The sequence below is a fragment of the Lucilia cuprina genome, chromosome 4, assembly GCF_022045245.1.
Source record: "Lucilia cuprina isolate Lc7/37 chromosome 4, ASM2204524v1, whole genome shotgun sequence".
Classification (NCBI taxonomy): Eukaryota; Metazoa; Arthropoda; class Insecta; order Diptera; family Calliphoridae; genus Lucilia; species Lucilia cuprina.
In genome coordinates, this window is record NC_060952.1 from 7,424,363 (window position 1) to 7,448,912 (window position 24,550).

A 24,550-nucleotide genomic window follows, 5' to 3' on the forward strand; every position below is an offset into this window, starting at 1 on the left:
ATAGATAGATAGATAGATAGATAGATAGATAGATAGATAGATAGATAGATAGATAGATAGATAGATAGATAGATAGATAGATAGATAGAAAGATAGATAGATAGATAATAGATAAATCTCAACAACATCCGTTCTAACACACTTCCATTAAGAATACCCTTTAACATGCACGATAGTACAATTTGTTTTCTATCGTCATACACAAATGTATGTATATGTGTCTAAAACAAAATAACGTATGGCTAACAGGCAGGTAAATACATTGAAAAATGTTAAATGAATAACAAAATTCCACAATTTATGGGCATTTCAATCATCGACACCTCGTCAACCAGAATGTATAGAATAGAGATAGAGAAAGATTTCGAAAGTTTATCTACTAGTTAAAAGTCAAGCATCAAACGAATTAATTGGAAATATTGGTAAATTATTGATAAAAAATTAAAATCAAATTAAATTGTGCAGCTTAAGAAATTTTTAAATAAAATTATTAATCAAAATGAAAATATTCAGTTCATAAAAAAAATTACCCGATATACATATGTTGTATTATTATAAAGTTTTGGTTTCTTTCGGTTTACGCCTTAAGACGTTCTGTTTCTTATTTAAAAAAATTAAAAATGAAAATAAAATTTGTTTTAATATTAAAATAATTTAAATTTGTTTTTGTATGTAAACAAAGTTGTTGTAGTTATACATATGGTTATGAAATGTTTTCAGATTTTTTAATAATTTTTTTAATGATACATACTATCGTAAGCTCATTTCATTATAGAAAATTTATTTTCAATTTTTTTGTGCTGTGCTGCCAAATACTTCTATAAGTAAAATATAGACATTTTTCACACCTAATGCTTATAAATACATTAACAAGGAAATTAAAATAAAATCAGAAAAAAATATTTATAAAATAAAACAATTTAACTTATAGTTTATGGTGTGAGTTTTTTTATAATTCTACCATGTTTGTTTTTATACATTCTGCAGTGGGGATTTATCATCATTTTGTAGTTTCTATTATGTATATATTTTAGATCCTTACGTTCTAGTAAAATAGTACTTAACCTCTTGCAAGCACTTTATGGATTAAATTCTTTTAATTTCTAACACATCGTTAAATACTATTAAAAGTACTATAATGTATTAGAAACGCACTAATAATGTGACATCTTAAATTGTTAAACTAAATGGGCCTAAAACTATAAAACAGACAACATATGTGGTACTTCATATGCACGTACTTTTAGCTGATACTACATAGATACATATGTATCTTACATGAAATGTACATACATATGTATGTATATAGGCAATTTGTAATACTACAACAAAATGTGTTCAAAATATCATTAGACATTGTAATAATAAATCTTTTTTGGGGAGGGTCTGTGGTGCCCCTACGTTGTATAACTGAATGAATGTTGGATATGTCGCTACAAGTTATGCACTAAACTAACAATAACACAACAAGTGTGTATAAATGTTTTTGTAATTGTGTGTATGTGTGTGTTTACAAACATTCTTATTACTTGTAATGAGAGCGCAAAGCAAAAAAATAAAATATATAGAAAAAATGTATTTATAGAAAGTTTAAACACTTTCCATACAAGCACATACTTGTGTTTTGTTAAACATACTCGTAAAGCAGACATTAAGTACATTTTATACCACTTTAATACTAACTACATATAACACTTGCACACACATCTACATGTACATATGTATATAAACATAACAATTTTATAAGTTATAGTAAAATTATTATTAATTTTCTATAATACTTGCTTTAATATAATAAGTTTGATGTCACACTTGTATTGCATTATTAGAAGTTGCTTGTCCGAAAACTGTATTATAAATGGGAAAATATCAAGAGATTTCTTTATTCTTTTAAAAAATTTATAAAAGATAAAAACGAAATACTTGATCATTATAGGTAATTTTTATGCCCATCGTTTGTAACACATTAAAATATTGGGCGTATATATTTAGGGTCCTTTAAATGATGTCCGTCTGTCTATCTGTTAAAATTATGATAGGTTCCGTGCTAGAAGACTGAAATTTTCTTAAAGTATTCATTATTCATATTGAAAATTGGTAATATCGGTATACGATTTCACTAGAATACTGCTTAAATACTTGATATAATGTTTCTTGAACTTACAATGTTATGAACGGTGAACAAGATAAATGGAAAAAATCATAATATATACGAAAAATGTCGTACATTGTACGAATCTTTCGTTGTTTCGCACCACAAAATTCTTTTGTAGTACACTGAAAATAATCCATGCTTAACTTTACGAAAAAAATTTCGTAACTACTTTTTTCGTAATATATAAGAAAATTTCGTGTATAATACGAAACATTTTTTAATCAACTCCTTTTCTAATTTTACGAAAGTACGAAAACATGTCGTAATATCTTTTTTCGTATAAATTAAGAAACTTTGTTTTCTTTTACAAAAATAGTTTCTTTAAGGCATGTAATATTTAACGAAAGTAACGAATTTTTTCGTAACAAGATTATTTAGTAATATACAAGAATTATTTTTGATTTTACAAAAAAATTATTTTGTTACGATTTTTTTGTAATTTTCGTAATTTTAATGGAGTTAAATTAAACGTAATTTTTAATTTACAGCTGCTTAATTTCCTGTAAAATTTAATTTAAAAAACATAATTTTTTTTTTTTTTAATTCGGAATCTTTTCCTAAATTTACAATAATTGTTTTAAAAGAACTAAAATATTTGTTTTTAAAAAAAATCGTAAAATGAACAATTTTTTTTTCTAAAATTATATAAAATTATTTTGCATTTTACTAAAATATTTCGTACAATTTCGTGTATAAGTATTACGAAAGAATTTCGTGGTGCGAAACCACGAAGCATTTCGTACAATGTACAACATTTTTCGTGTATATTAAGCATGGATTATTTTCAGTGTACATACGAAATATTTTAGTATAATGTAAAATAATCCTAAGAAAATATATTTATATAAACTGTAAGAAGTCAATTTTGAATAAATACGATAAAATTTACGAAATATTAATTTTTGTAATTTTAGTTTACAAATTATTCTGCACACGAATTTTTCCTATTATTATGAAAATAATTCATGAATTATATTATACTTTTTACTAAATTTTATAAAAATGTTGTAGTTTTATTTAATGATAATATAATTAATATTTATGAAGAAAATATTACGAAAGGCTTTCGTACTTTTGTAATAATATAAAAATATAACTTTTGTAAATATTACGAAAAAAGTTGGTTAAGATTTTTTTCGTAAAGTTAAGCATAGATTATTTTCAGTGTGGAACAATAAAAGATTATGTAGAACATGTAGAAGATCAATTAATTATCTATAAAATGTCGACTGTAGTTAGATTATAAGGTGAAGAAGCCTTATTCGTAGGTTTAGAAGTTAGGGGGCTAGAGAAAATAATGGACCGATCTTTACCATTTTTAAGAGGCTTCGTCCCTGGAACAATAAAATATCATGTAACAAAGTTCATTGAAAAACTGTGACATGTAGTTTGATTACCAAGTTTACATGGATGGACGGACGGACATAGCTAAAACGACTGATATACTTTAATGTGGGTTAAGGAAAAATATTATTGTGCGTTACAAACATCAGTAGTTAGGGGCTAGGGGAAATAATAGACCGATGTTAACTACTTTCAATTGGATATAAACATAAGTCTGCCGTAGTGGCCTTTGGCAGGTTAGTCGTTAGTTTTTTGGTTTGTTAGACCGGAAATGTGTTCGATTCCCAGCAGAGAATCTTACTTCTGGTTCAAATTTAAGAATCACAAAGATTATAAAGTTTGCTTCATTTTGGAGAACTTAATATTAGTTTATTTTATTTTACTATTCATGAGTAAACACTGATCCAGAACTTATAAAAGAACTAGGTATATATAAAAGCTTGTGTATCAAATTATATACTTTAATGTTTTATTAAAATGCAATATTCTTGTTATATGGTTTTTGCATTGTTTAAATTTCGTTAGAGTTTTGTTATTATTCGATGCACGTTTGTTTATTTGTTGCACTTTAAATATTAAGAATAAACAAATTTGATACATTTTTTTATAAATGTCAAATTGATTTGATCTGAAAATGATTTTTAATCATATTCCTTCTTTAATGTTACATATTTGATAATTAATTATATTTTTAGAAAAGTATACTTTCATCTTTGGGTTAAAAGTTCGTTGGTCTGTGTTATTTTCAAATTTGAATTGCTAAATAGAAAGTACAAATTGGTCTTAAATATTTATTAATTTTGATTGAATGTGTATAAACTAAAATCACCTACATACATGTTTTTGAGCTTATAAAAGGAATTATAATATATGTACATATCTGAAATTCATTATAGTCTTAATATACATAGTTATGTATGTATGTGTGCATGTACAAAACTAAAACAAATTATTTAAAGATTTCATTTAAATATATTAACCCAGCAAAAACTTGGTAAATGACTTGGCAAGTGTAAAAACGACTACTACACAGAAGTACTTCCATAAAGTCTTATTAATAATGTGTTATATAAATGCTTCTGTGTGACTGCTTTTTTGTGGCGTGTCATAAAGTCCAGTGACATAATGTCTATAGACTCCTATGAAAAAGTGTCCTGTATAAAAGACCTTCGTCCGGGCGCAGGTGTTTCAAACTCTGGGGTATTTCGAACACCGGCTTCGCTAGCTTAAGCTTTTTTTTGATAAATGCATTCTTTGAAGTCCATGGACTTTATGTCCTATTGCTCATGGACATTGTGACACTTTTGAAATTGTCATAACGTCCATGGACATTATGACTCCAACTTAGTGTGTCATAAGGTCTATGGACATTACGACATTGGATACTATGACACGCCACCTACTTGTAAGCGATAGTGGTAAGTATTAGCCTCTAATGACGTTACCATGCTAAAATAATCTCTTACTTGGTAATGTATGTTTTTGCTGGTTATTTATATATCTATTATGATTTAATATTTCTTATTTTTATATTATAATATTAATAGTTATTTAATATGTTAATAAATTTAATTGAAATAATTTGGAGTCAAGTGGAATGAACCGACATGAAGGCCATCATAATAATATATACTCTTACTCTTTCAGCTGTTCATCCAACAAATACATACATACATATAAGTAATAAATTAATACATAATAAATAATGTGTTTATTTATTTTTAAATGTGTTTAATGAAATTAATTTCGAAAATTTATAAAATGAATGAATTTCCGCAATTAATGCAAGAGTGTTGATGATAATGAGTATTATTTTATATTAACAGGAGCGTAGAATGGTCTGGGGCAAAGTATAACTTACCACTACTCCATGTGTAAAAGCCACTGGCAAACACACAAGTAAAATTACCGTCCAAATCGCAGCAATACAAATCTTGGTAATTTTTTCGGTACGCAACATACGCGAACGTATGGGATGTACCACCGCCAAAAAACGATCAATAGACATTAGAACTAATGTATAAATACTCGTAAATGCAGCAACAACAATTAAATATTGTACCGTACGACACCATAGATCACCGAAAGGCCATGAGTCTGCCACATAATCGGCCGCGGTAAAAGGTATACAAAATATTACAAACAACAAATCGGCTACAGCTAAATTAACAATTAATAAATTTGTTGTTGAATGCATTTGTTTATTCAGACACACGACCAATATGACTAAGATGTTACCGAAGAAACCGGTTAAAGCAATAACTCCAAAACATAATGGTACAGTTATGCGAACTAAACTGCTTATTTCATAGAAATCTTGAAATAGCTCCTGTTCTTTTGCTGTGGCATTGTTGTAATTATATGGAGTTGCTGGCGAGGAAATAACGGAGATATTTTCAAAGTTGGGAGGCATTTTGTTGCTTGAGTGTAAAGTTGATTTCTTTAAAGGGAATGTTTAATAGTTTTTCTTTTTTATTTTTATAATTTTGTGATTTTTCTTGTTAATTGTACGGTTTATGGTAATTTTTATTTATTAATTATTTATTTCTTTTATTTTATATTCAAGCATTTATTTTTATAATTTTTCAATTAATCACTAAAACACATGTTAAAATTTTATTGATTTTCATGCTGTTAACAATAATATGGCTTTAATTTACACCATTTCCATTTGAAGATATTTAATTTATAAAGAGTTTAACTATCAAGTTATTTAACAATTCCAATCAACTTTAAAAAATTATTTATAGATTCCAAACATGAATGTTTTTGGGAGCTAAATTTTGAATGGCCCTTGTTAACGAAATTTTTAAGTTTAAGGCATTTAGAAGTACATTTTACACTCTACTCCTATAGGGCTTTCATTAGTCACACAGACGGACGCAGAATATATAAACTTGTTTATCTATGACAGAGATAGGCAAAGAGATCTGTAAAACTAGTACAGGCAGAGAGTAACGAATAAGCTCTCTGACAGGTTTTGTTTTTTTTACATATATGAGTTTACGTATGTATAAAATCAAGATAGCTTATAAGAGGACTGCCTATCTCTGGTCTACGGCGAACATTTAAATGTGTTATGCAATGAACGACAAAATCAATAGTGAACAAGTAAGAAGATATAGTCGGGCGAGGCTGACCATATAATACCCTACACCTGAATACGAATAAAATGTGATTCAGGTTTTGCAGCTTTTTGTAGAGATACGAGTATATTAAACATAAATTTGAACTTAAAAGCGTTATTTGGCGGGTTCAGGTGTATGGGTCCTAGGTGAAATAATGGACCGATGTTAACTATTTTCGATAGGCTTCGTCTACAGTATCATAAAAGATCATGTGCCAAATTTCATTGAAATAGCTCCAAAAAAGTTTGATTACAATGTTAAAAGCCCTATTCAGGGTACAGTTATATGGGGACCAGGTGAAATAATGGACCGATCTTAACCATTTTCAATAGGCTTCGTCCCTGGGGCAATAGAATATCATATACCAAATTTCATTGAAGTATATTCAAAATTGCGAGCTGAATTTTGATTAAAAGGTTTACATGGACGGACGAACATAGATAAATCGACTCCGAAAATGATTCTGAGCCGATTGGTATACTTTAGGGTGGGTCTAGGACCAATATTATTGTGCGTTATAAATATCAGCACAAGCCCAATATACCCTCCCCACTAAAGTGGTGTAGGGTATAATAAAGTTCTTAACTTGCAATTTGTGTTCAGATAACTTTTTTATAAAAATAAATTGGAAATGGTGTAAAATATTGCAATAAACTTTGTTCTTTACTAGTATTTAATCGCAAATACATACACACGCATTTTTGTTTATATATAATCCTTTTATTTGCCTTTGTTTTTGTTATTGGATTTTGTTTTTAAAACAGGTGCCAATTTTATTTTTAATAAATGGCACATAAACTCACACGTTAAAATATAAAAAACACTTATATGTAGTATTTGTACCAAATATTTTATAACACACACACACACACACATACACACTCTTTTTCTATTACAGTGTATTGTAGTAAATCGATATTTTCAATTCCATTTAATTTGACTAAATTCAATTTCTTGTTTAAGTTTACTTTTAAAATTCGTATTTTTCAATTTTTTTCTTTCTTGTGCATTGTAAAGGATTGTCAAGGACATTTCGTAGTTAAACAAAAGAATTTAAGGTCGAATGTTTTCACTTAAACTTCACAACCACAAAATTCTAACACATTGTAGTAGAAGAATCAAAGATAACTGTAACAATGTTGAGCAGAATCAAAATCAATGTGCTAAATATGATTGAATGTGTTTTTTTTTTCTTCCTCTAGCGAACAATTTTCCGATACGTTTTTGATACACAACACCACACAACAACTCATTTAAACTGTTCCCGTTCATAACCAAAGCACAACTGATACAATGTTTACCTTTGCATCTTTTGTGGAATATACAAATACCAAAAATAAATTTAGCAACAAGAACCAGTTCTTCTTCTAATATTTGTAGCCAGCCAGCCAGCCAGCCAGAGCAGCTGTAGCAGAAGCTGTTTGACTGAACGGCGAACGGGCGGACTCACTAACGGTTTGTTTGTAGATGGATGTATGGATGACTGGACTACCTGCAGTGTCCAAAATAACATTTAATCTAGTATGTACTAAAAAACATTTCTTTCTTTTTATCCAATGGAAATTTCTTCTTTCAGTTCAATATTTTTTTTATTTTTTCAAATTAATCTGTGTGGTGTAAAAGCAGACGACAGTAAAAAGGTGTATGTTTGTATACATTTGGTTTGTTTGGTTTCAATTGAAAAAAATAACAAAATAACCAAATTTTTTTGTATTTAGTATTCGTATATGTCTTTAGGAACTCTTAGACGAACAAATAAGTGAGTTTGTGTTTTTTTGTATTTAAATCAACGGCGCCAGTATTACCGTTAGATTTCATACATAGTAGAAGAATGCCACTCATATATGTTTACACTCACAAACATTTTCTAAATGGAAATGAAAAAATTACCTTCAGTCTCCGACTCTATATAGTAAGTCTAAATTCTACTCTTAATCTCTTGAATGTGTATTTGTTTAACAACAACAGAATTAATGATTTTGAGCAAAAATTCAGTACGAAGATGGTAGCCTAGTGTTCCCTTGTTTTGTGAGTCCTAATTTGTATTTGAAGAATTTTTAAGTTGTGTTAAAGTCTGTTTTATATTCTGATCTGTGACTTTCTTCTGTTATCACAAAGTGTAAAATATTTTCGATATATTTAATTTAGAGCAGAGGAACTCAAGATTGCCATTTCATAGCACGTGTGATAGGATAAGAAAATTCTGCTGACGCTAAGTAGATAAACATACACTATAGGTTGAATTCTTCTTATTATAATGAGCAATATCAGTAGCAATATCAGCAAAAGTCAAAGGTCTGTTCGCGACGTTTTTAAAAAAACACACAGAAATACAACAACTAAATTTTGAGAAAACCGAGACTTAAGCGAAATGGGCACACATCAAACAGTATTTTTTTTTTTTAATTGTGTTAGTAAAAGGTCATCACGTATTTATAGTCCAGCAGTTTGTTCGGACGGTCCCGAATTACCTATTAAGATTACCTCTAGTCACCGAGCGAGGCGAAAACCTATATATACGGAGATATAGCAAATCTTTATTTTCCTTTTCATGTGTACACTCTCTCGCCTACAAAGAGGATACTAAAGTCACGATTTACTTATTTAACACCTTGTTGTAATAGACAGTTGCAGATAAGATTGCCGCGCAATTGATGTGTCGACAATTGCATTAAGTATTCTAAAGGCTCAGTTGGTCTCTAAGTTCCATTTCGTGATGAATCAACCTTTTTACTTACAGAAACCTGTGTAAGTCGTGAGTTTGACCGTGAGATTATCGTTAAGTTTTGAAACCGGTCGGTTTCAATAAATAAAGAATTATTTTAAATTTAAAAAAAAAAAATTAAGTTTTTCGAAAATGTTTATTAAATAGAGAAATTTTCGACGAATTGTCCTTGAAAATTAGAAGTTTTATATAAAAAACGATAAAATAGCAGAATATTTCCAAAATTTTCTAACCAAAGAGAATTTTTAAAAAAGAGAAATTTTAAATAAAAGGAGAATAATTTTCAAGAGCGAAAAAAAGGATATTTGCGAAAATCTATTTAAATAGAATTAAATTTTTAATGGAATAGGAAGAGAATAAGTTTTGCAAATATGACAAAAATAAAAAAGAGAAATTTGCCAAAATTTTCTATAGAGAGAAGAAAGATAAATATGCTAAACAGTAAGAAAAAGGGAAGATTAAAGTTTCAAACATTTTCTATAATTTAGAAACAAATTTTTCTGTAAAAAAGTAGAAGTTTGTGACAATTTTCTATAAAGTGAGAAATTTTAATAATATATTTAAAAAAGAAAAAATTACTATAGAAATGCAGAAAGTTTCGTAATTTTACAGAAAAGTGAATTTTTGTAAGAAAGAGAAAGTTGAAAAAATTTTCTTAAGCATAGAAAAGCGTTTCGAAAATTTACTATAAGAAAGAAAAAAATTTAACAAAAAAGAGAAATTGGTGAAAAATTCTATAAAAAGAAATTTGTACAAATTTTCTATAAAAGACTTAAAAATTGTCTATAAAAAGAAATATTTTTATTAAAAAAATAAATTTTCTATAAAAAAGGAGAATGTTAAACATTAAATTTAATAATAAAATGTGAAATTTTCGAAATTTTTCTTTAAAAAATAATATTTTCTTAAAAAGAAGAGAAGGGAAAGTTGCGAATATTTTCTAAAGTAGAGAGCACTTTTAGAAAATTTTCTACAAACAATTTTTTCAATAGAATAGAAGAGTTTCGAAAATTTACTTTAGAAAAGATAAAATCTTTTCTAAAAGGATAAATCTGTGAAAATTTTTTATTAAGAGAAATTAATAAAAAAATTAAAGGTAATTTTTTTTAAGTGACATTTTAAAAACATTTGTATAAAAATAAAAAATTCTATAGAATAAAATGTATTTATTATAAAAATTTGAAAATATTGTTTATAAAAAATAGAACAAAATATTTTCTTAAAAAAAAGAAAAATAATGTCGGGAATAGGAGAATGTTTGGAAAATTTACTGTTAAAAAAAAAAATAATAATAAATTGTTCCAAAAAAATCTAAAAAAATTACGAACATTTTTGGAAAAATTAAAAATTTGTGAAAATTTCCCATAAAGAGATAAATTGACGAAAAGCAAATTTTCAGTAATTTTTTTAAGAAAAATGTTCAAAACAAAAGAAAATTCGTTTTAAAAAGAAGAAAAATTTTTTAAAATATACATTTTTACTATTTGGAACTAGAAGATAATACATTTTGCATAACTGAATTTAACTAACATATTCTTTTGAGTGTCAAAGTTTGTGATCCGTAAATTGAAAACAAATTTGAATTTTGATTAAGTACTGTTTACACGTATTTGTTTAAATAAGAGATTTTTACAATTTATTCTTAATGCAAAAACAAAAAAACTCACATAACCATCTTCTCACCTTTTAGATATAAATGTGTTATGTGTGTGAGTACTGTATGTATATCGTTTAAGTATATACCACCATAAAGCACAACCTCAGCCACACAAAATCCACTTAATCTCTTACAAAACAGAGAATATTTCCAAAGAACTGCAAAGAAAATCAGCTCTAATTGTTTTATTTTCAATTTTTAATGCGAAAAGCTGTTTAATTGAATCATTTATTTATTTTTTCTTTACTTTTCTTTATTTAATTTAAAATCTTATTTCTTTTTGTGTGAATCTAATTAAAGAGCAACATATTATTAAGGGAAATTTCCTTGATATTTAAAGAGATTTTCGTATTTTTTGTTTAAGTTATTTTATTGACAGTAATGAGTATAAATGAAAATGTGAGCAAATGACATCGAGTCTAGTGAGGTAAACTTTTCAATAATCCCAAACATTTTGTAAGAGATCTTTGATATGGTGGCATTGGTAATGGCAGCCTGTCAAAAACTTTCGACATTTTCCATCACTTGTACTTAGTTTTTGATTTTACTTTTGCTTTACCCCATAAAACACGTGTAGAACATAAATTTATATTTCCCTCTCTGCTAAGGTGTATTTGTTATTATTGTGGAAAAAATAAAATATTCTAAAAATTAAAAAAATATGTATACAAATAAACAAAAATAATCCACCAATAAATATATACAAATAAGAAATGCATGTTTAATAAGTTTTAAATAGATGATGAACGATTGTATATTTTTAAGAGGTGTAAAGTGTCTTTTGCTTTGTTTCTACCATAAGACGTCATGGATAAATGTTTTTTAAAATTATTTTCATGGTAAGAGAATTATGGAAAAAATAAAATATTAGATAAAGTACTAATGAATTATACACTTTTGCACAAATTTAGGTACAATCATCTACTACATGTTTTAATCTATATAAATATATAAAAAGGAATGTGTTTATTTGGACTTTAGAGATAACTAAACGACTAGACCGATTTTCTTAACATTTTCACAATGTGTTGCTGTAGGCCTCTTTTTCGAATTTTCAAGTGAACTACTATTAAAAGTCGTATATCTTGGAAACTGCTACAATTTGAGTCCTATAATTTTGTACGCACAACTTTGACATCCATTAGAAATTTTTGGACAAAATGTGCAAAATGTTTATAGTGGGCGTGGGACTTTTCATATTAAGAAAATATTAAATCAGAATGTCTTAAAAAATATAACAGCTGGAGTCTTCAAATAATAATATCGACTCTTTAGTGTCAACTTCCATATGCATCTGAATCTTAAAATTTTATATGAAGAGTTTTGAAATTGATGTGAACATTTAGAGAAAAATGGGTGGAAATGGAAAAATCCTTATTAGCGTTTGGAAAAATTGACAAACTTGTAATAATTTGCGTGGCATCTTCCATTGCATATCTGGCACACTGGGTATAGCTAGTTTTTATACCCTACACCACTATAGACAAAAATATTGGTCCTTAAAGTATACCAATCGATTCAGAGTCATTTTTGAGTCGATTAAGACATGTCCGTCCGTCTGACTGGCTGTCCATGTAAACCTTGTGCACAGGGTACAGGTCGCAATTTTCAAGATAAATTGATGAAATTTGGACCAACAGTGACGAGCCTATTGAAAAGGGTTTAATTTAAAAATATATCCATTTCCCAAATTTACCGAGGATCGGCCCATGTTTGACCTATAGTCCTATATAAAGCCTAATTTAGAAAATTTAGTTTTTTTATCAATAAATTGCTTAAATACTTTGGAATTAAGGTAAAATTCAAAGTTTCTTTATGAAAAATAAAAAATTTAAAAATATTACTAATGGTATAGTCTATTATATGGTCGGCCATGCCCGACTATAATATCCTATTTGTTTTTTTTATAAAAAGACATGTTTTCTATAAGAAGGAAATTTTTCAATTTTTAAAGAGAAAAAAATTAATTCTATTCCAAATTCTAGATAATTTTATACAAAATTTTGTAAATAAAAAGAATTTTGTATAATACTCAAAATTGTCAAATATTTTTCCCAAGGTTAAATTTTTGTAACATTTTTAAACTGCTATTTAGTCATACTAGTATCAATAAATCCTTTACTTCCTGCTGTATAAATTTAAATAATTTTCTAAATGTAAAAAAATAATAAAAATCAATGGCTTGCAAATAAAAAAAATTCCTTCAACTTCATTTTTATAACCCAACAAGCAAATAAAACAATTTTAACAAACAAATTTATCCAAAAGATTTAATACATTTAAAATGTACAAACAAAATAAAACAAAAAAGGAAATAAATAGGATCACAAAGAAAAATAAAATGCTTACTAATGAATGTTATAAATCAATCTTATTAAGTAACCATAAAATGGAAAAAAAATATAATAAAACTTTCATCCATATATTAAGTTTTTTTAATTCATACTCCTTTTTTCACAACAACAAGGAAGGAAGAAGGAAAGCAAAGCAAATAAGGAACAGTTAACTGCGAGTGTAACACAAGCAGGACACAGTTGCTGTATAGGAAACAATCTTTATTATACATAACACTCACAATATAAAGTTAATGATGTGTAAAATTGTTTAGGTATTTATTTATATTCACTACTATACTGCAGCAGCATATTATTTAACATACTCACAGATTCACATACACGCTACTCACATACGTTAACAAAACGAAACATTTTTAATAGATGGAAGCATAGTATAAAAATTGTATAAAATCAAATATCCTTAATAAAAAAAAAAACTTTAATGCAAAATGTGTTTTCTGTTCATGAAGCAATAAATTTGTTGAAAAAAATTTAAATTTTTTAAATGTTTTAAAGTAAAAAATAGTTATTTTTATATTTTAAAGCATACCTTAAGGCTTAATAGCCTGTCATAAGTTCGTTAATGTAATGTCAATTACAATGTAAAGAGTTGAGAACTTATGTTGCCAAAAGGGAGTTCAAAATCATTTACATAAATGTTTAATAAACTATTAAATATAAAAGAAAATAATTGAATATTAAGTTAAATTAAATACAAATTTTCTATCAATAGAGACATATTAAAAAACAAGTAGGAGAGTATAGTCGGGCCTGGCCGACCTACACCATTAGTATATTTTAAAAATTTTTATTTTTCATAAAAAACTTTTATGTTGAATTTTAACTCAATTCCAAAGTATTTAAGCAATTTATTGATAAAAAAACAAAATTTTCTAAATGAAGCTTTATATAGAAGTATAGGTATATATTTTTAAATAACAGTTAGTTTTGTTGAGTTGCAATTTTAAATGTTTAAGACATTTTTTGAAGAGGGGTATGTATAAATAAGTGCCGATCATTACGGAAATCTGCAGAGTCATTTATACTTATATAAAACTTATTTGTGTCAATTTTTAGAGAGATAATAGTATAATAGTAATAGTAAACCTAGTGCACGGCCTGTACCTTGCGCACAAGGTTTACATGGACAGCCAGCCAGCCGGACGGACGAACGGACAGACATGTCTTAATCGATTCAAAAAAAATGATCCTGAATCGATTGGTATACTTTAATGTGGGTATTGCACCAATATTTTTGTGTGTTACAAACATCAGCACATACGTATAATACCCTCCCCACTATAGTTGTGTAGGGTATAAAAAGACATTTTTTCATAATTTCTATAAAAATAGAAAATTTTGAAATAAATTTTTTAAGTAACTTTTCTGAAAAAAAAAAAGTTTAGAATTTTTTCAATAAAATGCAGACATCTTTAAAGACATGTCTAATTATACCCTTCACTTTCGTGAAAAGGGTATATATAAGTTTGTCATTCCGTTTGTAATTTCTATAATATAATTTTCCGACCCTATAAAGTATATATATTCTTGATCCTTATAGATAGCGGAGTCGATTAAGCCATGTCCGTCTGTCTGTCTGTCTGTCCGTCTGTCTGTCCGTCTGTCTGTCTGTCTGTTGAAATCAGTTTTTAGAGGACCCCAGATATCGGCGATGTCTGAATCTTCAATAATTCTATTAGACATGCTTTCGAGAAGATCGCTATTTAAAATCAGCAAAATCGGTCGGTAAATAACGGAGACAACCTCTGAAAATTTCATCAAAAAATTGTTAAAAAAGCAACAAAAACACTGTACATAGAAAAAGATGTACACGTGTGTGTAGATGTATTTGGTTTTATTTAGCTGTGTATTTTTTTGTATGTTTGGAATTCAAACATACAAAGTACAGCAAAAAAATATGATTTGCATTTTTTGTTAAAATAAAATAATTTTCCCTTTTGTTTTGCAAATATATTTTTTGATGAATAGAAAAAAGTATTTAAAACGTTTTCAATTATATGAGAGTAGATTGTGAGTTATTGTACAATAATTTTTATGCGAATAATGTAAGTTTGAAATTTAAAACTAACACAAATTTTTTCCAAGTGCTTTTTAAAACAATTTTTTTTTACGATAAACAAAAACAAAATCTACGTCTCGTCAATGTTTACCAGCAATGAATCAGAGGTCGAAGTCGACCGGCTTCGAGTCGGAGCTTAGCCGCCGCCGAACTATATTTAGTTGCTTGAGCCGCCGCCGAAACATTCGGCTTAAATCGACTCAATTTTTTTAATGTTTTTATTAACTAGACTGTAAGATTAATTATGTTTAAAATACACTATGGTGAAGGGTATATAAGATTCGGCACAGCCGAATATAGCACTCTTACTTGTTTTTTATTAAAAATAGTAAAAAAAAAAAACAGAAAAAATGCAAGACTTAAAAAAGAGGAATTTTGAAAAAAGAATTATAAAATGATTATTTATAAATTTTTTTGTAACAAAAGACATGTTTTTGGAACATTTTTAAATTATAAAAAAATCGAAAATTAAAGAAAATTTATAAAAAAAAAAATTTTATTAAAGGGAAATTTATGAAAAAAATTTTATAAAAAAGATATATTTTCAGAAATTTTCTAGAAATAAGGAGAAGTTTTCAAAAGTTTTATATCAAAGACGCGTTTTCAAAAATTTTCTATAAAGGCAGATAAATTAAAAAAAAATTATAAAAAAAATTTCGAAAACTTTCGATAAAAAGGAGATATTTTGTAAAAAAAAATTAATTTTTTTTTAAAATATTGAAATTCTTTACAAAAAAAGTGTTTTAAATTTTTATAAAATAAAAAAACATTACGATAATTTTATTTTAAATAACAAGAAATTTAAACTAAAGGCTTGTTTCTCTAAATGCGAACCAAAAATTACTTTCTGATTTTATATTAAAAACAAAAACAATTTTTCGAATTTATTTGTTGTTTCAATATAAATTTTGAAAATTTTTACTTGTTCGTTTGCATTTAGAGGAACATGGCCTAAATTTTCAAAAATTTCTTAAAAAGAGAATTTTTCAAAAAATTTTATAAAAAATGTGATATTATATTCGATCTTCCATTCACTGAAAATTTCCACTGGCTCTGCCGTTATATCAAATCTCTCCCCTTACCAGAAAATTCGATTACAAAATAATTTCAAAATGTTAAAGCTATTTTAAAACTCTTAAGAACTAATAAATATTAATGAAAATTGGAAAATTTATTTGTCAAAAACTTTTTAATTTTCAAATCATTTTTGATTAAATTCACAATTTGTTTTGATTAAGAAAGAAGGTATATAAAATTTAATCAACAACCCCACTAAATATGAAAAATATGTACGTTCCAGTTCCTATCCACATGTATCACATATATATAAGAAGTTAACTATGTTAGAAAGAAACTCCCCCCAGCCCAAATTATTTGCAAACTTTTGATTTTTTTATATTAAAACAAATGTTGCCTTTAAAAAAGTAGAAGTAATCAATCAATATGTAAACTCACGTGTCAATGTCTAGCGTTTATAATAAAATTGTATGTAATTTTTACTTTTTAAACAAAAACTTTGTCGTCTTTAGGGAAGTAAAAAATAAAATTAACACCTTTATGTTATTAGGTTTTTTTGAGGGGGCATACTATGTTTGCTTTTGGATTTATTTAATAATAAACAGTATTGTACTGAATGAAAATTGTTTGCCATTATTATGAATCAGGTGTGGATTAAAAGCTAAACATGTTACTTTAAAAAAAATTATAATTTTGATGACTTTGTAATCACGATAAGTTAATAAAGTTGATATTTAGATAAACAATTTTTTCAAAATAATTTTAAGTTGTTGTTGTTGCGGGAGTAGTTGTCAAATTTTGGTAGAGATTTGAAATAAATGAACAGTGAGTGTAAAAAGTTTTCTAAACAAAATGTACTTTAGTTAGAACTGAACTAGAACTGAACTAGAACTGAACTAGAACTGAACTAGAACTGAACTAGAACTGAACTAGAACTGAACTAGAACTGAACTAGAACTGAACTAGAACTGAACTAGAACTGAACTAGAACTGAACTAGAACTGAACTAGAACTGAACTAGAACTGAACTAGAACTGAACTAGAACTGAACTAGAACTGAACTAGAACTGAACTAGAACTGAACTAGAACTGAACTAGAACTGAACTAGAACTGAACTAGAACTGAACTAGAACTGAACTAGAACTGAACTAGAACTGAACTAGAACTGAACTAGAACTGAACTAGAACTGAACTAGAACTGAACTAGAACTGAACTAGAACTGAACTAGAACTGAACTAGAACTGAACTTAAGTTTTGTTCCTTACTGTATTCGATTAGAGTTGTATGAAATAATATTTTAACCAAATATATGTTTTTGCCAACAGACATATTTAACAATCTAAAGGTATGTTAGTATTACAGTATGTAGTGAAAAATACACATACATACATGTGTATGATATAACTGATATTGTTATAATAAAATTTGAGGTTTTTAATTGTGTTGTGTATCACATATTTAAAATTAGTATCGATTTTATTTTTAGGTTGTTGGCAGCTCAGAAAACTACAAAAAACCTAAATAAAATAAATTTTCTATATAGAAAAAATAGTGTTACAAACCAAATACAAATAACTAAAAACTACAAAATCTATACTGACTGTGTATCTCATAAATATGTTTATAATGAAATGTGTTACTTTTAAATTTTTGGTTTTAATTTTAATCTTTTTAATTACATTTTGTGGTTATCAAATACTATTTTCAAAAGTATAAACACACACATAGAAAATATTAGAAATTTATCTGATTTTGTTAAAATAAAAATCTAAATTTATGTGAAAATTGTGCAAAATTTCAATGTGTTTTTAGTTTAAAGCAACAAAAATCACAAATATGTTTTATTATTATCAACATATCATCATTATCAAACATTATTGTCATTATTGAACATATAATCATTAAATCAAATTCAAAATCATCATAATCGACAACATCCATATTTTTAGAATATTAATATTTCTGCCACAAACAATAATTTGCTTGTCTCTGGCTTAAGTGCTGATTATGATGATTTAACAATTGTACGTCAAATACCAGATACGCGTGATTTCAGGTATTAATATCATATTGATTTAAATATTTTTTTTTTGTCTTTATTACTTGTTTTATTTTTAATGTTTATTTTATTTTGGAGACTTTCATATTTTTTTCCTATTTCTGTGGTATTTTGCATAATAAATATTTCAATTTTGTGGGAAATTTGTGTTATAATTTAAATTAAATAAACAACAAAACAAATATATTATTTGATGAGCTCAAATATGGGCAATAAAAGTATTTTTAAATTAATTTTTAAGTTATTTACTAAAATGAAAAACAAAAACAATTATATATTTCAAAGTTTTTTTTTATAATGGTAGTTTGGTGTTTATTAAATAAAAAAATATACAAAACATAATTACGACATTATAATAAAATATCTGTTTGTAATATTAAAAGTATGTATTAAAATGTATGGAACTAAGTAAGAGTAAAAGAATAAACTTTATCTTTGTAGTTCAGTTATAGTTCAGTTCTAGATCAGTTCTAGTTCAGTTCTAGTTCAGTTCTAGTTCAGTTCTAGTTCAGTTCTAGTTCAGTTCTCGTTCAGTTCTAGTTCAGTTCTAGTTCAGTTCCAGTTCAGTTCTAGTTCAGTTCTAGTTCAGTTCTAGTTCAGTTCTAGTTTAGTTCTAGTTCAGTTCTAGTTCAGTTCTAGTTCAGTTCTAGTTCAGTTCTAGTTCAGTTCTAGTTCAGTTCTAGTTCAGTTCTAGTTCAGTTCTAGTTCAGTTCTAGTTCAGTTCTAGTTCAGTTCTAGTTCAGTTCTAGTTCAGTTCTAGTTCAGTTCTAGTTCAGTTCTAGTTCAGTTCTAGTTCAGTTCTAGTTCAGTTCTAGTTCAGTTCTAGTTCAGTTCTAGTTCAGTTCTAGTTCAGTTCTAGTTCAGTTCTAGTTCAGTTCTAGTTCAGTTCTAGTTCAGTTCTAGTTCAGTTCTAGTTCAGTTCTAGTTCAGTTCTAGTTCAGTTCTAGTTCAAGTTCAGTTCTAGTTCAGTTCTAGTTGTTCTAGTTCAGTTCTAGTTCAGTTCTAGTTCAGTTCTAGTTCAGTTCTAGTTCAGTTCTAGTTCAGTTCTAGTTCAGTTCTAGTTCAGTTCTAGTTCAGTTGTAGTTCAGTTCTAGTTCAGTTGTAGTTCAGTTCTAGTTCAGTTCTAGTTCAGTTCTAGTTCAGTTCTAGTTCAGTTCTAGTTCAGTTCTAGTTCAGTTCTAGTTCAGTTCTAGTTCAGTTTAGTTCAGTTCTAGTTCAGTTCTAGTTCAGTTCTAGTTCAGTTCTAGTTCAGTTCTAGTTCAGTTCTAGTTCAGTTCTAGTTCAGTTCTAGTTCAGTTCTAGTTCAGTTCTAGTTCAGTTCTAGTTCAGTTCTAGTTCAGTTCTAGTTCAGTTCTAGTTCAGTTCTAGTTCAGTTCTAGTTCAGTTCTAGTTCAGTTCTAGTTCAGTTCTAGTTCAGTTCTAGTTCAGTTCTAGTTCAGTTCTAGTTCAGTTCTAGTTCAGTTCTAGTTCAGTTCTAGTTCAGTTCTAGTTCAGTTCTAGTTCAGTTCTAGTTCAGTTCTAGTTCAGTTCTAGTTCAGTTCTAGTTCAGTTCTAGTTCAGTTCTAGTTCAATTCTAGTTCAGTTCTAGTTCAGTTCTAGTTCAGTTCTAGTTCAGTTCTAGTTCAGTTCTAGTTCAGTTCTAGTTCAGTTCTAGTTCAGTTCTAGTTCAGTTCTAGTTCAGTTCTAGTTCAGTTCTAGTTCAGTTCTAGTTCAGTTCTAGTTCAGTTCTTGTTCAGTTCTAGTTCAGTTCTAGTTCAGTTCTAGTTCAGTTCTAGTTCAGTTCTAGTTCAGTTCTAGTTCAGTTCTAGTTCAGTTCTAGTTCAGTTCTAGTTCAGTTCTAGTTCAGTTCTAGTTCAGTTCTAGTTCAGTTCTAGTTCAGTTCTAGTTCAGTTCTGTAATAGTCCACCAACTTTTAAATCGCCACATTATTACATATTTTTTTAATGAGTGATAATTTTTGACAATTTCTTCGAAAACAATTTCAGATGCCAAAGAAAATTTCCCCAGCTGTCAGATTTTCAAGCCAAAGTATCCATTATCATAACGTATCACAATGAAACACAGTCCATACTATATCTGACCATCAATTCTATATTCCGAAGGACCCCTTTACAATATTTAAAAGAAATAATAATTATTGACGATTGCAATGAAGATGGTAATAAAACAGATATGTTAAAAATAAAGAAAACTATAATTTACATTTTTTTTCCCCGCACAGATTCAATTATACAAAACCTACAAAATCACTACAAATCACTTAATCTCCTAAAATGCCTGCGCAATCCACATCGTTTTGGCTTAATCAAATCTCGTAATTTAGGTGCAGAAATCTCTTCAGGAGATTATCTTATGTTCTTGGATAGTCATTGTGAGGTAAACGAACAATGGCTGGAGGCATTATTAAACACAATAGTAGTATCGAACAATTCCCATATGGCAGTAAGTCCTGTACTGGACAATATTGACGTTGCAACTAAAGAATACAAAGCCACCTCTGTGTTTATAAAAGGAGGCTTTGATTGGAATTTACATTTTCATTGGATAGCGAGAGAAAAAACTGTAAATACAATTTTACCATTTAGGTAAGAAACGTACCAGTAACAAGTGGAACTTTTAATTTATAAGTAAATGCTTTTATTCGATTTGATTGTTGTTTGTACATAATTCAAAAAAAAAAAATAAATATTTTTTTTTTTTTTTTTCGTTTTAGATCTCCTACATTTGCTGGTGGTGTATTTTTGATTTCACGAAATTGGTTTTTTAAATTGAAAGCTTTTAACACTCGTCTAGAGGTTGGTAAATGTTCTGTAAACAAACCAAACTAAACTCTTTTACTATACTATTTTTCCTATATTTTTATGTGTTTTGTTTATTCTATTCAGTTCCATTGAAAAATACTTGTAGCCATTTTTTGTTATTTTAACAAACACGCTACTGATTTTTCCACCTTTTTTTTGGCACCGAAAATATTTACAATTTATCAGGTATGGTGAAAACAGTGGGACAATATGAACTAAACTATAACAAAAACCAAACTAGAATAGAATTAGAACTGAAATAGAACTGAACTATAACTGAACTAGAACTGAACTAGAACTGAACTAGAACTGAACTAGAACTGAACTAGAACTGAACTAGAACTGAACTAGAACTGAACTAGAACTGAACTAGAACTGAACTAGAACTGAACTAGAACTGAACTAGAACTGAACTAGAACTGAACTAGAACTGAACTAGAACTGAACTAGAACTGAACTAGAACTAGAACTTATCTAGAACTGAACTAGAATTAAACTAGAACTCGACCACTGTTCTTGATTTGTTTTCATTACCTTTAGGATATTTTTATTGTTCCCCTTTGCTATTTATAATGGACAAAAACATAAGAAAAAAATTTTCTATTGCCGAATATTTAGGCTGATGCAAAAGTTTTTCTGACTATTGAGTTGGATAGTTTGATGGGATTTATGTTTGCATTGCACTTTAAAGAAAGTTTTTCCCTCTCTATCTCCACACCCAACTATGAGTGATTAAACTATAGAAAGGGTGGAAAATAAAAAAAATCAAAAAGTTTACAATCTAAAACATTCATAAACAAAAAACCACATCAAGGACTGACTATTCCCATCAAAGCGAAGAGAGTAAACGAACTACTATAGTATTTCTATTTGTACGAAAAGTATCTCTTATATAGTGTTTAGGTTTTTATATTTTAGGGATTCGTTTAATTTTCATATTTATGTATTTTCTAATTTAGTTGGATGGGTGAATGAATAAATACCGTCTTTGTTTTTTATTTAACAGATCTGGGGCGGTGAATCGTTGGAATTTTCGTTGAAATTGTGGTTATGTGGTGGCGACAGAGGCGAAATCAAAATGGTTCCTTGTAGCAGGGTGGGTCATATATTTCGTAAAGAACATATATTTCAATTTCCCAACAATGATGGTCAACAAACATATTTAAGGTGATAAGGGATTTATAATTGCACTTAAAAAATTACATTTTTATACAGAAATTAAATACATTTTTTTTTAAATAGAAATTCAAAAATTATAGCCGAAACCTGGCTGGAACACTATAAATACATTTTCTACAATCTCAAACCAGAAGCCAAAAATATTTCTATTGACGACACTCGAGTAGAAAATAAACACTTTAAGGATGCCCTAAATTGTCAACGATTTGAGTGGTATTTACAAAATGTATTTCCAGAATTAAGGTAAGTGGCACTAAATTAATTTTGTTGAGATATAATAAAATATTTATTTTGCATAAATTTTAGACCTTTGGAAAACTATAGCGCCAATGGTATTATACAATCCTCAGCCTTTGTCTCTGAGAATCTATGTCTTCATCATGATTTATTGGATCCGTATAGCTCCGCCCCAATTATGTGTAATTGTTTAACACCCAATATTACCCACTGGTTTCTGCTGAGAAATACCCAACAATTGCAAACTCAGAAAGGCTTTTGTTTAAATGTTGTGCCGACAGAAGGTCGAAGCATTGAGCGTCCAGAGTTTAAGGTTGTTATGGAAACTTGCTGGCGTCCGTCTAGACAAGCTTGGCTACGTTATGGTTTACAGTTACGGCACTCGGAAACAGGGTTATGTTTGGAGTTAACAGTGGAATTAAATGTTATTGTAAATCCATGTAGAAAAGAATCGGCTATTCAATATTTTATATTTGAAAGAGAATTAGAACGTATTTGAGGAGTAAGCTAGTCTCTGGAAACTGTTTGAAAGTTGAAAGATCTTTGCCCATAATGATACCAATTTTCAATAATACTACAGACATAAACAATTATTCACATGAAAAATTTCACATTTGTGTTCTCAACTCCGTTTAAAGAACAAATACTTTAAATGGAAAAAAAATTTTTTCATTTCAATGATCTGGTCTAGGACAATAAAAAGTGGAGTGTGCTCGCAATATTACATTTAATATTTATTTTGTTAAGTTTCATAAGAAGCAATAAATACCATCATAAAAATATTCTTTATGCTCTAAAAAATTTATTACAAAATATAAAAGTAAAATAATATTGCTATTGTTGAATGTGCGTGAAGAGCAACAAGAAAAAACTCAAACCCACGCATTTCCGTTGGAATTTTCAGGAGCATAACGGTTAAATGAAAGGGGCAAATTTTTCTTGTGAAATGTTTGCTCGCGTCTGGACATTTAAGGACGTGACTGGAAAATGCATTTCCGCTTGGCAGTCAGTAGCAAAGGCAGCGTAACAATATCAACAAGCAAAGGATATATATACACACACACATACACTTAAATTAAGATATACACAATGCTACACAACACACTTAACACAATCATAGAGGAAGTAAAGACTTCCGTTGCACTTAATGCTGCTACTTGTTCTACGTTCTTAGTTTATATTATTTTTCTCTTATAATCAGTTTTTATTTCAGCATGAACAAGAAAAGAAAAACTTTAAAAATCTGAAAATCACATCATATCAAAAGTGACAGTTAGCCAACAACTATCAACACCAATCTTCTATTTCTTCTTCGTTTACTTTTGCTTCTCCTTGTCTTTGTTGCGCTGTGGGTTTTCCTGCCGTTTGACTTGAGTTGGCACAAAACGTTTTGCTTTATATGGATGGTGCATGGACACAAAATAAATAAAAAACATTCAATATATGAAAAAAAATATTTATACTTATATAATATATGTATATATATATTTTTCAAAACATTTTTATTTTTAAAATCCTGTTACAGTTGTGACAAAACAAAGAGCGTTTAAAGTTGGGATGATAAAACTTGAAATGTAATGTGATCTAGAACTGAACTAGAACTGAACTAAAACTGAACTACAACTAAACTAGAACTGCATTATAACTAAATTACAACTGTGTTCTGTTTAACTCACAAGAATTAAAGAGAAGTCTCAAGTGGGACTTGAACTTGACTCCAAAGATTATTTAAATTACTTCATATATGTATTTTTCCATCCTCGATTACATTCCTATTAGTAACAATCCTTTTGCAAAATCTGTAATTCCTTTGTTAAATATAATAATAAC

The 24,550-nt window shown here is 27.9% G+C and overlaps 2 protein-coding genes across 2 annotated transcripts in view; one reads left to right on the plus strand and one right to left on the minus strand.

The window, feature by feature from the left end:
* The window catches only part of LOC111685581 (allatostatin-A receptor), a 17,646-nt gene extending 11,547 nt beyond the window's left edge, over positions 1–6,099 (minus strand). Inside the window, exon 1 of the mRNA XM_046949525.1 lies at positions 5,361–6,099. Coding sequence (XP_046805481.1) covers positions 5,361–5,912 — 552 coding nt within the window. The 5' untranslated portion in view covers positions 5,913–6,099. The remainder of the gene's footprint in view (positions 1–5,360) is intronic.
* A 484-nt stretch (positions 6,100–6,583) lies between these two features.
* LOC111685580 (putative polypeptide N-acetylgalactosaminyltransferase 13) lies at positions 6,584–23,219 on the plus strand. The gene is made up of 8 exons (XM_023447847.2): positions 6,584–6,610; positions 18,394–18,500; positions 20,489–20,661; positions 20,725–21,088; positions 21,217–21,298; positions 22,311–22,471; positions 22,547–22,726; positions 22,790–23,219. Exons 1-8 carry the CDS (start codon positions 6,584–6,586, stop codon positions 23,217–23,219), a joined length of 1,524 nt encoding a protein of 507 aa, XP_023303615.2.
* The last annotated feature ends 1,331 nt before the right edge of the window (positions 23,220–24,550 follow it).